Source organism: Acipenser ruthenus, chromosome 28 (assembly GCF_902713425.1).
Source record: "Acipenser ruthenus chromosome 28, fAciRut3.2 maternal haplotype, whole genome shotgun sequence".
Lineage (NCBI taxonomy): Eukaryota > Metazoa > Chordata > Actinopteri > Acipenseriformes > Acipenseridae > Acipenser > Acipenser ruthenus.
Window position 1 is genome coordinate 2,869,875 of NC_081216.1, and position 12,532 is coordinate 2,882,406.

General features: G+C 44.3%; 1 protein-coding gene across 1 annotated transcript; it reads left to right on the forward strand.

Annotated features, from left to right (window-relative positions):
- cdc6 (cell division cycle 6 homolog (S. cerevisiae)) lies at positions 1 to 8,324 on the forward strand. The gene is made up of 12 exons (XM_034057220.3): positions 1 to 179; positions 1,278 to 1,497; positions 2,234 to 2,596; positions 2,865 to 3,064; positions 3,665 to 3,837; positions 4,489 to 4,595; positions 5,190 to 5,329; positions 5,540 to 5,640; positions 5,872 to 5,936; positions 6,385 to 6,593; positions 6,984 to 7,124; positions 7,450 to 8,324. Exons 2-12 carry the CDS (start codon positions 1,311 to 1,313, stop codon positions 7,537 to 7,539), a joined length of 1,776 nt encoding a protein of 591 aa, XP_033913111.2. The 5' UTR covers positions 1 to 179; positions 1,278 to 1,310; the 3' UTR covers positions 7,540 to 8,324.
- The last annotated feature ends 4,208 nt before the right edge of the window (positions 8,325 to 12,532 follow it).

Consider the following 12,532-nt stretch of genomic DNA (forward strand, 5'->3'; position numbering starts at 1 on the left):
ATGGGATGGAGAGGGGGCGTGTTCGCTGAATGGCGCGGAGACTTGGTTGTGTAAGATTTGGCGCTAACGTTTCAGTATCGCTCGTCTAGTTTACTGAGAGGAAGAAGGTTTGAGAATTGCTCAAAATAAATAGAAAGAAAACGTCCGCTCTCCTGTAAATTTTAACCAAAATAATCTGAGTAAGTATTGAATACATCTGTTTATGTCATATCAATTTCAGTATAATCCTGTAGTACAGTTTTATGTTTTAAAGGTACTTGTAATTGTATTTTTGTACGGTAAACAGTGTTACTCGACTGAATCGAGCAGTACTAGCATTTTGTTGAATTTAACCGGAAGGATTTAGACTCTAATAATTGAAAATACGATCAGCATCTATTTATGAAAACGTAAAACTATTTCAAGAATGCAGATTACACGTGAATCAAGTATGTTTCTTTAGATTAGTTTGAATTCTAAACTAAGTGGGTTTTGATAATCGGCGGCAACACAACATAACTTAAAATATAGGAACACAATTATCTCCCGCCTTTTAGTTTAATGCAGAAATCTGCGCGGATGTCTTTTTATATATTTTTTTAGGATTGATGTCGCGTATTTATACTTGTAGGTTTTGAAAGGATTACAATATTATTCTCTACGTTTGTTGGCGACGATAAGACGCTGGCCTGTGTTTGTTCCCGCGACGCGTGTTTGCAGTTTGTTTGGTTGCAGTATTTTTATTTAAACTTCAATTTGTAAGACAATCTCTATATACGTACAGTACTATCAAAACAAATTGTTTCTACCCTGTCGTCTATATAGCAATATTGAGACACCTTAGATAAAATTGAACCAATAAGATATATATATCTATCACACACTGCCTATTGTGGCGATCTGAAAAAGACGAAACGTGTATCCAGTTAATTAGTTTTCAGTTTATTAATTTTATTTATATGTAAATAAAACAATGTTTGGCCTATACTTTAGATCAAAGTGACATTTCATTGCATTTAAGTCAATTAATAAGCTTCTAGTTTAACGTGCGTGTGTAACTGTGTTACAGTAGTTATAATGTGTTCTCGTGTGTATCTCTTTCACAGTATTTATAATCTGTTCTCGTGTGTACCTCTGTTTCACAATATTTATAATCTATTATTGTGTGTCTGTTTTTTACAGTGTTTGTAATCTATTCTCGTGTGTATCTCTGGTGTTTCACAGTGTTTGTAATCTGTTCTCGTGTGTATTTCTGGTGTTTCAGTGTTTTATAATCTGTTCTCCCTCCTGTCTTGCAGTCAGTTCTCTTCAGCGGGTCTATCACTGCAGACATGCCAAGCACCAGGTCCGGTTCCCAAACCACCATCTCGTACCCCAAAAAGAAATCCTCCAGGTTGGCCTCCAAGCCCCAAAATGACACTCCGAAATCGGAGAACACGCGAAAAGTGACCCTGGTTTCCGTGGCGGCTTCCCCAAATAAATCCGAGGTCCTGCCTCTCAGCCCCCGCAAGCGAACCGGTAAGATTGCATTTGTGTTGAGTCTAGGCTAGCGTTTACATGAAGGACTGGGAGGATGGAGGAGGGGGCTGCTTTGAAGTGTTTGCATTTCTAAGTGAGTGTGTGTGGTGGGGGGAGGGAGTGGGGCGGTTGTTTGTTGCTGCGTGAATTACATTCTTTGTACACCTGAGATTATTTATTTAAATGTCAGGAGTCGGGTTCCCTCGCCTTGCAGAATGTGTTCCTGCAATAGAATTGAGTTTATTGCACGTAACTGATTGCTGATCGATTCCCTGCACCGTTCCTTGAATGATTGATCGTGGGTAACTTATTCACTGGGGCTGTCACTGCAGTTAAAGGGGTCACTTCCAAAACCAGCCATCTCTCTGACGAATCTGCCATCACACAACCACAATACAGCGGTGGAAGGGAGACTCCTATTGCAGAGCCGTTTCACCCATTCCAGGTTTTACTAGGAGCTTGATTAGCTCCAGTGTCTGCAGGTAACAAGCTCAGGTGTGTGTCTTATTAAACTCCTAGTAAAACCTTCAGTGGATCAGACTGCTATGCAACAGGAGTCTTGCTTCAATCCCTGCTCTGTTATGTGGGGCTAGTTAACCAGCGTTTGCATGCCCCTGTTTTAAAATGATCAAAACCTTTTGTTTTAGGGGCGACAGATTTTATTTCAATTGTCTGGTACGCGTATGTAATTGTTTTACATTCTCTGATGGATTAAAAATCTTCTCTCTGTCTGCAGGTGATGAGAATCTTTGTAACCTCCCTCGCTCTCTCCTGGGGTCCCCCCCAAAGCAGTGCTGCAAAGAGAACTCTGTTCTGTCTACCCCCCTCTCCCCCCGGACCCCCTCCAAGCTAAACTTCGACGAGGCGAGGCTGCGATGGGGCCTAACTCTGTCTCCCCTGAAACGGGTCCCCCTCTCTGAAGTGGGATCCCCCGGTGGAGCAGCGTGCGATCTGGGCTCCCCCAAAAGCACCCCCCTGGTCGAGCCCCTGTCCCCGACGCGATCCCCCTACCGCAGGGCTCAGGAGACCCCCACGAGCTCTCCGCGGGGGACCCCGAAAGAGAAGGCGGCTCCTGTGGTCAGGCTGTTCACACAGGAAGGTGAGACAGCAGGAACGTGTTGCAGGCCTGGGCTTTGTCTCAGTTGTAATTGTGGGGTTTGATAGCATTTGTAAATAGTCCTACTGAAACAAACATGATGAATTCAGTGGCAAACGTTTCACTAAGACCCTGTGGTTTTGAAGCCATCAATGCTGTTATATGGGACCAGTATGTTATCCAGCATTTGCATGGTCCCGTTTTGAATTAATAAACCAATCCCCTGGTCCCGGAGTTTCACGGTCCCGTCTCTCGGCTCCGTTATTCCCAGGCTCCTGCTACCAGCAGACGAAGCAGGCTCTCAACACTGCCATCCCGGAGAGGCTGCTATCCAGGGAGGAGGAGACGGCCGCCATCCGGGCATTCCTCTCGGAGAGGGTGGGGGGCCAGCGAGCCGGCAGCCTCTACATCTCCGGAGCGCCAGGAACGGGAAAGACAGCCTGCCTGCGCCGCATCCTGCAGGACTGCAAGGTGAGTCCCAGTACGAAACCACTGCTCCAGGTATAGTGCTGCACCAACCCATTCATTTGTATTAAAAAAAGATATATTGCCTAGGGTATGTTTTTTGTTTATACTTTTAAATAAAATGATTTTGTATTTTATTTAATCAAATACAAATAGCCCCAATACAGTGTGGGAGAAACAGCTTGCTTTTATGGCATCTGTTTATAAAGACTGCCTCACGATTTTAAGGCAACTTAATTTATAATTGTATCTGTTTTGGCAGACGCCTTTTATCCAAGGCAACTTACACAGGTGTTACAGGGCAGGGTTACAATGCAAGATTCAGATTTAAATACAGCACAGTTTACAGTAAGTGCAAATAATACTGCTAAAATACAATAAGTAACTAATAAATAACTAGGATGCAACAAGTTAGGGTTACAAGTTGTATCTGGTGCATTGGCTGAGGATGCAGTACTGAGGGGCGTTTTTCAAGAGATTTGGGAGTGACAGCAATGCTAAATCTGCTGTCCCAAACTTAATAAACCTCTTAAATGACTACAAATAAACTTCATATTAATTCCTTTTTAATTTGATTACAATGTCTCTCTGTCTGTGCTTGATTAGGAGGAGCTCCGAGGCTCCCAGCAGATCTTCGTTAACTGCATGTCCCTGCGCAGCTCCCACTGCATCTTCCCAGTGCTGGCGGAGAGGCTGCAGGGCGCCGGGAGGAGTCGATCGGGAGGGAAGGACATTGGGAAGAGGCTGGAGAGGCTGCTGACCGGCCCGGGACCCATGGTGTGAGTGACCGAGAGTCCGGCGGGGAGGGTAGAACGGACTCCAGCTGTGATTTTTAACCAGGATAGAACCTTTGACAGAATGTACGTCTCTGTTTCAAGGGGGCTGGCAAGAAATAACAACCAGTAGCAAAAATTAAGGGGAGAGAATAGATGTTGACAGCTTGTCTCTCTTTAGATGGGCTGAAAACCCTAAAGAGGTGCTGAGATAATAACAGTCAGTCACAAATTTTATTGCATTTTGAGACCTTTTTAAAAGTTGCCCTGCCATAAAAAGACAAACTCTGTATTTTAAAATCGATGCATCGATCAGAAACTTAACGCGTGACATCTGCTCCTCGTGTAATGGAAAGTGACTGGAGGGGATGTGCCTCATTTTCAAGGGGTCCGGACGAGAAATAATATTCTAAAATGAACGGCAAATAAACGGATAATTTCAAACAGGAAAACCAGTAAACACAATAACTTGGAAAAGGACAGTTTTAATTCTCCTGATCTACGTACCGAAATGTTGGGAAAAGCACATATACATCTGTCTATCTTAAAATAAATACCATTACTCTAGTATAGACAGCAAGCGGCCCGTTTCTAGTACTTCAGTTCTGCTAGCTGTCTGTGGTTCTGATCCGAGTCCTCCTCCTCTCTCTCCCCCAGCCTGCTTGTTCTTGATGAGATGGACCAGCTGGACAGTAAAGCCCAGGATGTTCTGTACACGATCTTTGAGTGGCCCTGGCTGGACAGCTCCCGACTCTGTCTCATTGGTGAGTAGCTCATCTGCACTGTGCAGATACAGGGCTGGGAATGAGACTCCCCTTGCATAGCAGTGTGATCCATTCCTGGTTTCCCTGTGTGTTTTAATAACACACCTGAGCTTGTTACCTGTACACATACTGACTAATCAAGCTTGTTGTAAAACCTGGAATGGGTGAAACTGCTACGCAATAGGAGTCTTATTGTGAAGTATTTACTCCTGTGGCTGGGGGACACTAGTACTAAACTTAAAGGTGATGCTATAACTTTAAATGGCAAAACTGTTGTTTGGAAACCTGTGACTTCAACAGACTTTCTCAAATTTATTTGACACCTCCCTTGGTATTAAGGCAGGGATGGAAATAAGACTCCTATTGCATAGCATCTTCACCCGTTTCAGGTTTTATACAAGCTTGATTTAGCCTGTGTACAGGTAACAAGCTCAGGAGTTTGTCTTCAACTTAAAAACCAAGGATGGATCAGACTTGTGTTTCCAAATATGTTAAACCTCTGTTTGTATTGCCTTATTGGGACAGTCTTTTTACTAATACAGAAGGTAATCGTCCCAGCGTTTTGACAGCCTCTCCTCTTCCCCGCCCGTCTAGGTATTGCCAACGCCCTGGATCTGACAGACAGGATCCTCCCTCGCCTGCAGGCCCGCCCTCACTGCAAGCCCCAGCTGCTCAACTTCGCCCCCTACAGCCGGGAGCAGCTCATCGCGATCGTGCAGGACCGGCTAGCCAAGGTAATGAAAAACCGCAGATACGCAGCGCCTCTCACGGAAAGCCAATTACAATACTTACGCAGGTGTGGCACGGTCAATGGCAATTGCGTTGTGATTTCAATTGGGGGGGGGGGGGGGGGGGGGGGGGCGGGGGGTGCACGCTGATCTTGTAACAGAGCCCAGGCCTGATCGCTGTGATTAACCCCTTGTGCGCTGCTGCCTCCTCTCCAGGTGTCGGGTGAGCAGGTTCTGGACGGAGCCGCAGTTCAGTTCTGCGCCCGCAAAGTCTCGGCCGTGTCGGGAGACGCCCGCAAAGCGCTGGATGTGTGCAGGTGAGCCGCTCATTCAAACGCGGTGTGGGTGTTAGTTATGAACTCCGCTCTCCTTTTACACATGAGTCTGATCAGTAAGGTGTTTAGCATTGCCAGTAGTCCTGTCTTTAATTATTTATGTATACTTTACAAAGAAAGGAGTTAATGCTGCTATAGTGTTGCTGTAGCAGCGAACCCTGATTGTTTTAATTGTGCTGTGCTGGTGTTGATCCCTCCTCTCTCTCTCTCCAGGAGAGCGGTGGAAATCGTGGAGTCTGATGTTCGCAAACAAACCGTCCTGAAGCCAACCACAGAGTGTAAGAGTCTCCTCCTGTTACAGGATTACTAACACAGATATACATTGAATACCTCAATCTGCATCTATAGGAACTGCCTGATACATTCAAGTTCACCTGTTTTGCTTACTAAAAATGTGCAGGGTTTTGACCTAACAGTTTTTAAAAATAGAAATTGTCAGGATTAGTAGTACAGTGTTCAAGCACACCTGATTATCCAGTATACTGGACATCACGCGACGGGAGTGCTATTACTATTAGACTGTGAAATATACAAGTTGTCAAGACAAGAGGAACTTCAGGTCTTAAGACCTGTTTGCATGCAAGGCCACACTTTTACAAAAAAAAATTCAAAAATAAAAGCTTCCTGCACAGCTCAGTGTTTCATGCAGACGTATCTAATGCTAGCTTAGCAAACCCGTTGCACTCCCTGTTTAATTTAAATATATTTAATTCCGTCCCCCCCCAGGTGTCTCCCCGGTGAAGTCCCCCCCTGTCCCGCGGAAGGTGTCTCTTCTGCACGTGTCCCGTGTGATTTCGGAGGTGTACGGGGACCGCATGGTGCGAGGAGGGGAAGGGGACGACTCGGACTCCTTCCCCCTGCAGCAGAAGCTGTTGGTCTGCTCTCTGCTGCTTCTCACGAGGAAGGCCCGGAGCAGGGAGGTGACGCTGGGCAAGGTGAGAGCACCCCCGTCTGTCTCCCACACCCCCTGTTGACTCCTGTTGCATAGAAGTTTGATCCATGACTGGTTTTAATAAGAGCCTGGATTAGCCACAGCATGTGTAGGCAAGAAGCTCATGTGTGATTTTATTAAACTTGCAGACCATGTATCCCGTTGCACAGCAGTTCGATTTCGTTCCTGGTTTAACAATGCTTTTTAATCGGACTCGCCTGAGCTGGTTACCTATGCACACTGTGGCTAAGCTCCTAGTAAAACCTGGAATGGATTCAACTGCTATGCAATAGGAGGCTTACTTCCATGCCTGTTGATGCTGTGTGTGTTTTGTCCCTGTGTACTGTACTGCCCCAGCTAACCAGCCTCTCTGTCCCGCCCCCCCCCCCTTCAGCTTCACGAGGCGTACAGCCGGGTGTGTCTGCAGCAGCAGGTGGGTGCCGTGGGGCAGGCGGAGTGCCTGTCTCTGAGCAGCCTGCTGGAGTCCAGGGGCATTTTCGGGCTGAAGAAGGCAAAGGAGGCACGCCTCACCAAGGTGAGAGAGAGGGGAGCGAGACTCCAATTGCATAGCAGTTTCACCCATTCCGGTTTTTACTAGGAGCTTGATCAGCCACAGTGTGTACAGGTAACAAGCTCAGCTGTGTCTCCTTTTAATAAACTCCCAGTAAAACCAGGAATGGCTCAAACTGCTATGTGGTGTGTTATTTTTCAATCTTGATTTTATTTCAGTAGTTTTGAAACTGCAGATAGTGGCATTTTAATATTAAATCTGTAATATTGCTGGCAGGATTGTGTAGCCCTTCAGTAAAAGCTCCAGTTTTACAGTATTTTGTTTTCTAACCTTTCATTCACCCCCTCAGGTTGCCCTGAAGATTGAGGAGAAAGACATTGAACACGCCCTGAAAGACAAAGCCCTCACAGGCACCATCCTGACCAGAGGACTCATTTGAACTTGCACACTCCATTCATTTTGAAATTTTAGTTTTATTCAACTTTTTTTTTTACTGTAGTTTATTACACTGTCCTGGGGGTTGTTCAGATTTTCAGCCGATTCCTTATTTTTTTTTTAGTCAATAACAGCCTGAGGCTGCTTATTCAAGGTCAGGATTGAAAACCATTTCTGAGGCACCTGTTGGAAACCCCTGTGCCCTCAGGCAGGGGGGGGCGAGGGGGGGTGGAGGCCTCCCCAGCCTGAGGTGTGGCATCAATATCCCCTTCACTCACTGTGTAGAGAATTGGACCATGTTCGGTTTTATAATGCATGCATGTTTTTTTTTTTGTTTTTTATCATCAATTTGGGCAGGGCAACTTCTCTAACTCCATAGAGCACACAAACTGCTTTTATTTGTATAAAAATGAAATTCATTGTGACCAGAAGGGGATGTATATTAATTGTGTGTGTTTTTTTTTAAGCTTGGCAGGTAATTCAGGCCTGAAGGGGTTAAACATTCCTTGTGAATTTACAAACTCTGCTATTTGCTGTGTTAATTTTTGCTCCTAGTTCAAACTCTGGGGCTGTCTTTACAGGTGGTCTTGTGTGTATCTCGACCGTGGTGTTTTTTGTGTACATTTAGATTTGCTTTCTACAGAAAGTGTTTTAATTGATGGCATGTTTACATGAAAGGTATGTTTGTTTTACCCATAATAAACACGTGCCTGTTTTAAACAAAGTACTGTGGATTTGTGTAAAATGTATCTTATGTATATTTTAAAAATAAAGATTTTATTTGAACCAGTTTCTTTAAATGTCTTATTTAATTAGAGACTTTGTTGTAATTGTCTAATTAACAGGAGGCTGTGTGGTCCAGTGGTTAAAGAAAAGGGCTTGTAAGCAGGAGGTTCCCAGTTCAAATCCCACCTCAGCCACTGACTCACTGTGTGACCCTGAGCAAGTCACTTAACCTCCTTGTGCTCCGTCTTTCAGGTGAGACGTAATTGTAAGTGACTCACACACCCTAGTCTCTGTAAGTCGCCTTGGATAAATAAACGTAATATTAATTGCAATATTACAGAAGTACAGCGCTAGTTATAATTCTAGTGTAGTATCTCAACTTGTCTGCTAGATGGCGGTGTTGCTCAATATAACTAGCCACCCTATCTTTTAGAGGCTTTTTTTTATTTTTATATATATATATATAAAAAAAAAAAGAGGTTTTTCACTTCTTAAATGTTAGTTTAGCCCCTACTTTCAAAGGCAGTGTTGATCTGGGACTATGGGAGTTTCAGTGTGTGTGTGTTTGTCAGTCTCTCTCTCTCTCTCTGTCTCTGAGAGATGAGAAGCGACAGGTGAAGGTGAATCAGCACAGCGTGGCCAGGGAGCCTGCGGAGAGGGAGGGGAAGAGTAATGCAGGCAATGTCAGCTCCTTGCTACATACTTTGCTTTTAGTCAGAGTGCATATTTCACCAGAGAGCCATTAAGCCTGCTTCGGATCTGTGGGGCTAAAAAAAAAAAAAATTCCCCGAGCCCTGTATGAGCTGCAGAGGCTGCTTGCTGGAAATCCTGCCCAGTCTCCCGAGAGAGACAGAGAGAGTTAGGGGCTCGTCGACTGTAGTTGTCTCTTAATCTGTTTCGAATTGCAGACTATTTTTTTTTTTTTTAAGGGAACTGACAGTTCTGAGTAAACAGATTCTTGGAATCTAGCCCATTGTTGTTCATAGTCTCTCTCTCTCTGTCCCTCTCCCAGTCTCCCGAGTCTCTCTCCCAATAGATCATTCTCAGTGCGGGTCGTTTCTGAGCAGCGTTCCTGCTTCGTTCCCAGTGATGGGAAGCAGCTGCTCTCCCTACAGATGTTGATACTCAGACTGCATGTCAAAACAGAGGGAGGGTTTAATCACTCGGCACTGAGTCTGTGTGTGTATCTGTCTTCATAATCACTTCACCACAGGAATAAAACATTATTGCAAGACACAGGGGTGGAAATAATAGTCCTATCACACAGCAGTTTCACTGAGATACCAATCCTTTACAGTACCTATGCTCCCCCCCCCCCCCCGGGGTGTTTTTGTCCCTCTCTGCTCAGCACTGGGTGTGATCGGTTCCCTATTTCACTGACCACAGAATATGAGGCTCACAGTTCTCAGTGACTTCCTTCCTTCCTCCCTGAGCACAATCTGACTCAGACCCTCCTCTCTGCAGCCATGATACTGACACTAGCGCTTGGTCAGAAAACACTGTCTATATATCAATATCTCTTTAGACTGTATTGAATTAGCTGGCTCTCAGATCCCCAGTACAGCACTGAGTTCTGTATACTAGACTGTATTGAATTAGCTGGCTCTCAGATCCCCAGTACAGCACTGAGTTCTCTATACTAGACTGTATTGAATTAGCTGGCTCTCAGATCCCCAGTACAGCACTGAGTTCTCTATACTAGACTGTATTGAATTAGCTGGCTCTCAGATCCCCAGTACAGCACTGAGTTCTCTATACTAGACTGTATTGAATTAGCTGGCTCTCAGATCCCCAGTACAGCACTGAGTTCTCTATACTAGACTGTATTGAATTAGCTGGCTCTCAGATCCCCAGTACAGCACTGAGTTCTCTATACTATTTGTTTATTTAGCAGACGCCTTTATCCAAGGCGACTTACAAAGACCAGGGTGTGTGAACTATGCATCAGCTGCAGAGTCACTTACAACTACGTCTCACCCGAAAGACGGAGCACAAGGAGGTTAAGTGACTTGCTCAGGGTCACACAATGAGTCAGTGGCTGAGGTGGGATTTGAACCAGGGACCTCCTGGTTACAGTCTTTAACCACTGGACCACACAGCCTCCTAGACTGTATTGTATTGAATATTGAATTCAGCATATATATATATACACATATATATATATATATATATATGAACAATAAAATACAGGAGTAGAATATAATAGCCCTATTGGTCAGATGAAATAAATGGTTAATGTTATATACCAACTAAAAAACAGCTTCTGCATTTAGAATGAATAGATATATCTCACCGCAACCCTGTAAAGGAGTAAGCGGTTAATGATAAACTCTGAGCTGCTTTAGCTGGTTTGACTGTTCTGTTTGTTTTGACGCTGTCGCCAGGGTTACTTTTCTTTCTTTGTGTTTGTGAGTGTTTTCATAAGAGGAAATGTAAAGAGTATATTTAAAAAACGGAACTTGAAACTAGGTCTGCCCAGGTCACCATGGAAATCTCTGTTTAAAAATATATAGAGATATGTGTGTGTGTTTATATATATCCTTCAGTCTTGTGCTGATCAGAAGTGTGATAAACTCTGGAAATGGAATCGGAAACTAACTGTGGGCGTTTCTTATTTAAAGAATGTTTCTGCTGGGTTAAATAAAGTTTAATTTGTGTTTATCTAGGCTCTTGTTGAAGGAACCCACAGTCTAGAGCAGTTTCAATCAGTCAAGCTTTATTTCTTATCAGGGTTATTATTATTAATTTCTTAGCAGATGCCCTTATCCAGGGCGACTGACAATTGTTATAAAATATTACATTTTTTTTTACACATTATTTTTACATACAATTCCCCATTTATACAGTTGGGTTTTTACTGAAGCAATCTAGGTAAAGTACCTTGCTCAAGGGTACAGCTGCAGTGTCTCCCATTTGGGATTGAATCCACGACCCTCCGGTCAAAAGTCCAGAGCCCTAACCACTACTCCACACTGCTGCCCTAGGGTTAGGGTCTGAAAAAACAGTGTCAGCTCAATAAACCAAACAGAACCAAATACAATGAAATAAATTTCAGATTTCCATGTTCTATTTTATTTCTATATATTTTTAAGCCATTTAAAAACCTGCTTTCCTCCCGCAGCCTGTGTTCTGTGTTTGCATGGGAAGCAGACAGAGAGCTCCGGCAGGTAACAGGGAAATACAGCTTCACCAAACCACATACAACCACACCAAACCACATACAACCACACCAAACCACATACAGCACCACCAAACCACATACAACCACACCAAACCACATACAACCACACCAACCCACATACAACCACACCAACCCACATACAACACCACCAAACCACATACAACCACACCAAACCACATACAGCACCACCAAACCACATACAACCACACCAAACCACATACAGCACCACCAAACCACATACAGCACCACCAAACCACATACAACCACACCAAACCACATACAGCACCACCAAACCACATACAACCACACCAAACCACATACAGCACCACTAAACCACATACAGCACCACCAAACCACACCAAACCACATACAACCACATACAGCACCACCAAACCACATACAACCACATACAACCACACCAAACCACATACAGCACCACCAAACCATAAACAGCAGCACCCAACTACACCAAACCACAAATCCACCAGTGTGGAGTAGAGGGTTGTTGGTTCAATCCCAGGTGGGGGGGACACTGCAGCTGTACCCTTGAGCAAGGTACTTTACCTAGATTGCTCCAGTAAAAACCCAACTGTATAAATGGGTAATTGTATGTAAAAATAATGTGATATCTGTGTAATGTGAAATAATGCATAATGTGATGTCTTGTAACAATTGTAAGTCCTGGATAAGGGCGTCTGCTAAGAAATAAAAACACACACCAGCCTCCATCTTAAAGACTCAGCCCAGTCTGATACTGGGATCCCTAGCACTGTAAAGCACAGAGAGGTATGGTGCAGTACTGGTGTGGTACAGCAGAGGGCAGTGTGTGTCCTGAGTCTGCTACTCTGAGCTGTGAGCCTGTGTGGAAAAGTCATATAGGAAAAATAAAACCGGATTCCTTAAACTAGACAACTAAAACTGAAAACTAATCCCCTCTCACGTCTCCTCTTTGCTTTGCCCCTCTCCCTCACTCCCTCTATCTCCCTCCGCCTCCCAGAGTTTGAAACGTATGCAATGTACATATAATGTCCCCCCATTTCCTGTTTAGGAACTCATACTGGCATGATAGATTTACAGCTCTGGGGTCAGA

Excerpts from the sequence above, each read along its gene's own strand:
- cdc6 (XM_034057220.3), top strand. The coding sequence starts at position 1,311 with ATGCCAAGCACCAGGTCCGGTTCCCAAACCACCATCTCGTACCCCAAA. Across the intron at positions 5,641-5,871 it reads AAAGCGCTGGATGTGTGCAG|GAGAGCGGTGGAAATCGTGG; the intron begins GTGAGCCGCTCA and ends CTCTCTCTCCAG. Across the intron at positions 6,594-6,983 it reads GGGAGGTGACGCTGGGCAAG|CTTCACGAGGCGTACAGCCG; the intron begins GTGAGAGCACCC and ends CCCCCCCTTCAG.